General features: G+C 40.6%; 1 protein-coding gene across 1 annotated transcript; it reads left to right on the forward strand.

The window, feature by feature from the left end:
• Positions 1–471: 471 nt before the first annotated feature.
• Positions 472–1,209, forward strand: PHOSPHO2 (phosphatase, orphan 2). Its single transcript, XM_010194100.1, has one exon. The coding sequence runs from the start codon at positions 473–475 to the stop codon at positions 1,196–1,198; it is 726 nt and encodes a 241-aa protein (XP_010192402.1). The 5' UTR covers position 472; the 3' UTR covers positions 1,199–1,209.
• Positions 1,210–1,664: the final 455 nt, after the last annotated feature.

Raw genomic sequence — 1,664 nt, forward strand, 5'->3', positions numbered from 1 at the left:
AAAAGACTGGCTCTGTCTCTTCAGTAGTGTTTCCTTTTGGAGTATCTCTTAAGGTGTTTTGCCAGGAGAACCCCAGTTTGGTTGCATGGCAAGCGATGATGGAAATGATAGGTTTAGAACCTTTGGTCAGACTGGTGCTGCATGAGTACTGGAAGATTGGATCTGTGTTAGCAGGCATTAGTAACTACGCAGCCTGACTTTAGATATTTTCACGTTGTCTGTTTTAAACAGAAGTTTGACTCTGAATTAGGACTTTGACCTTTGCAGGCTGCTTTTGTAGCTTCAGCATAATTTCCCATAGCTGTAGTGGCCATAAATAGTTTACTTTGTTTAGATACTTGTCATTAGTTTCATTTTCTTGCTGAATTTTTCTCTTCTGAGCACAAGATCGGGGTAGAAATTCAGTACTTGTGTTTATATAAATAATTCTCCCTTTTTTGTTGTCTGTTTTGGAAACTATTTTCTGACAGCTATGAAATTTCTGTTGGTTTTTGATTTTGACCATACAATCATAGATGAAAATAGCGACACCTGGATTGTGAAATGTGCTCCCGAGAAAAAACTTCCCAGTGGATTAAGAAGCTCCTACCGGCCAGGACACTGGACAGAATATATGGGCAGAGTGTTTGTCTACTTGGGAGACAATGGTGTCAAAGAAGATGAGATGAAGAGAACGATGACAACAGTTCCTTTCACTGCGGGAATGGTAGATCTTCTGGGTTTTATTGGCGAGAACAAAGAGCTGTTTGACTGCATAATAGTTTCAGATTCTAATACAGTATTTATTGACTGGATTTTGAAAGCCGCTGACTTCCACAAGGTGTTTGATGAAGTGTTCACAAACCCTGCAGCATTCAGCAGTGCTGGCTATCTCACTGTGAAGGACTTCCACGCTCACCATTGTGCAAAGTGCCCCCAGAACCTTTGCAAAAGGAAAGTGTTAAAAGAATTTCTAGATAAACAGTTGGAGCGAGGAGTAAGTTATACACAGATTGTGTATATAGGTGATGGTGGGAATGACTTATGTCCAGTGATGTTTTTGAAGAAGGATGATGTTGCTATGCCCAGGCAGGGGTACACCTTGGAGAAAAAGATTTCTCAGCTGGCCCAAGATCTCAGTCCTGTGCAGTGTTCTGTTCTGGTTTGGTCATCTGCTACTGAAATCATGTCTTATCTGAAACTGCTTACAAAGGAATAATTACAGTGATAAAAGGAAGCTCTGTCTACCTAGGAGAGAAAGGCTGCACGTGTATAAAAGCTTGAAATTGCAAAACTGATCTGAACTTATGTTTTTTAAACACAATATAAAACTGTTTATGTTCAATCTTGGCAAAAGGGGGAAAGTGGAGTTAAAATGGCTTTCCAACACAGTGCACATTCCAACGTAAGTGGAGGGGGGGTTGCAAGAGGAATTGCCATTATTCTTAGTCTTTCCCTCCCCCCAAGCCTTTCCAGCCTACATAACTGACCTTTTCTGCTGCACGCGCTTAGAGGAAGGACTGGGATTAGTGCACACAGGAATTAAACTCTTTGCTTACAAAACATTAGTGCCAGGAACATAGTTCTGGAACCGTCCTGTCTGTTATGTTTCTTTGATCAGGATAAATGTTTAATTTTGTAAATTACTTGGTATGCTTGCAATCTTGTATGATCTGAAGATGCGT

Source organism: Mesitornis unicolor, unplaced genomic scaffold (assembly GCF_000695765.1).
Source record: "Mesitornis unicolor isolate BGI_N332 unplaced genomic scaffold, ASM69576v1 scaffold39941, whole genome shotgun sequence".
NCBI lineage: Eukaryota > Metazoa > Chordata > Aves > Mesitornithiformes > Mesitornithidae > Mesitornis > Mesitornis unicolor.

What these genes read in the sequence shown, in the direction of transcription:
- PHOSPHO2 (XM_010194100.1), top strand. Translation starts at nt 473, where the DNA reads ATGAAATTTCTGTTGGTTTTTGATTTTGACCATACAATCATAGATGAA.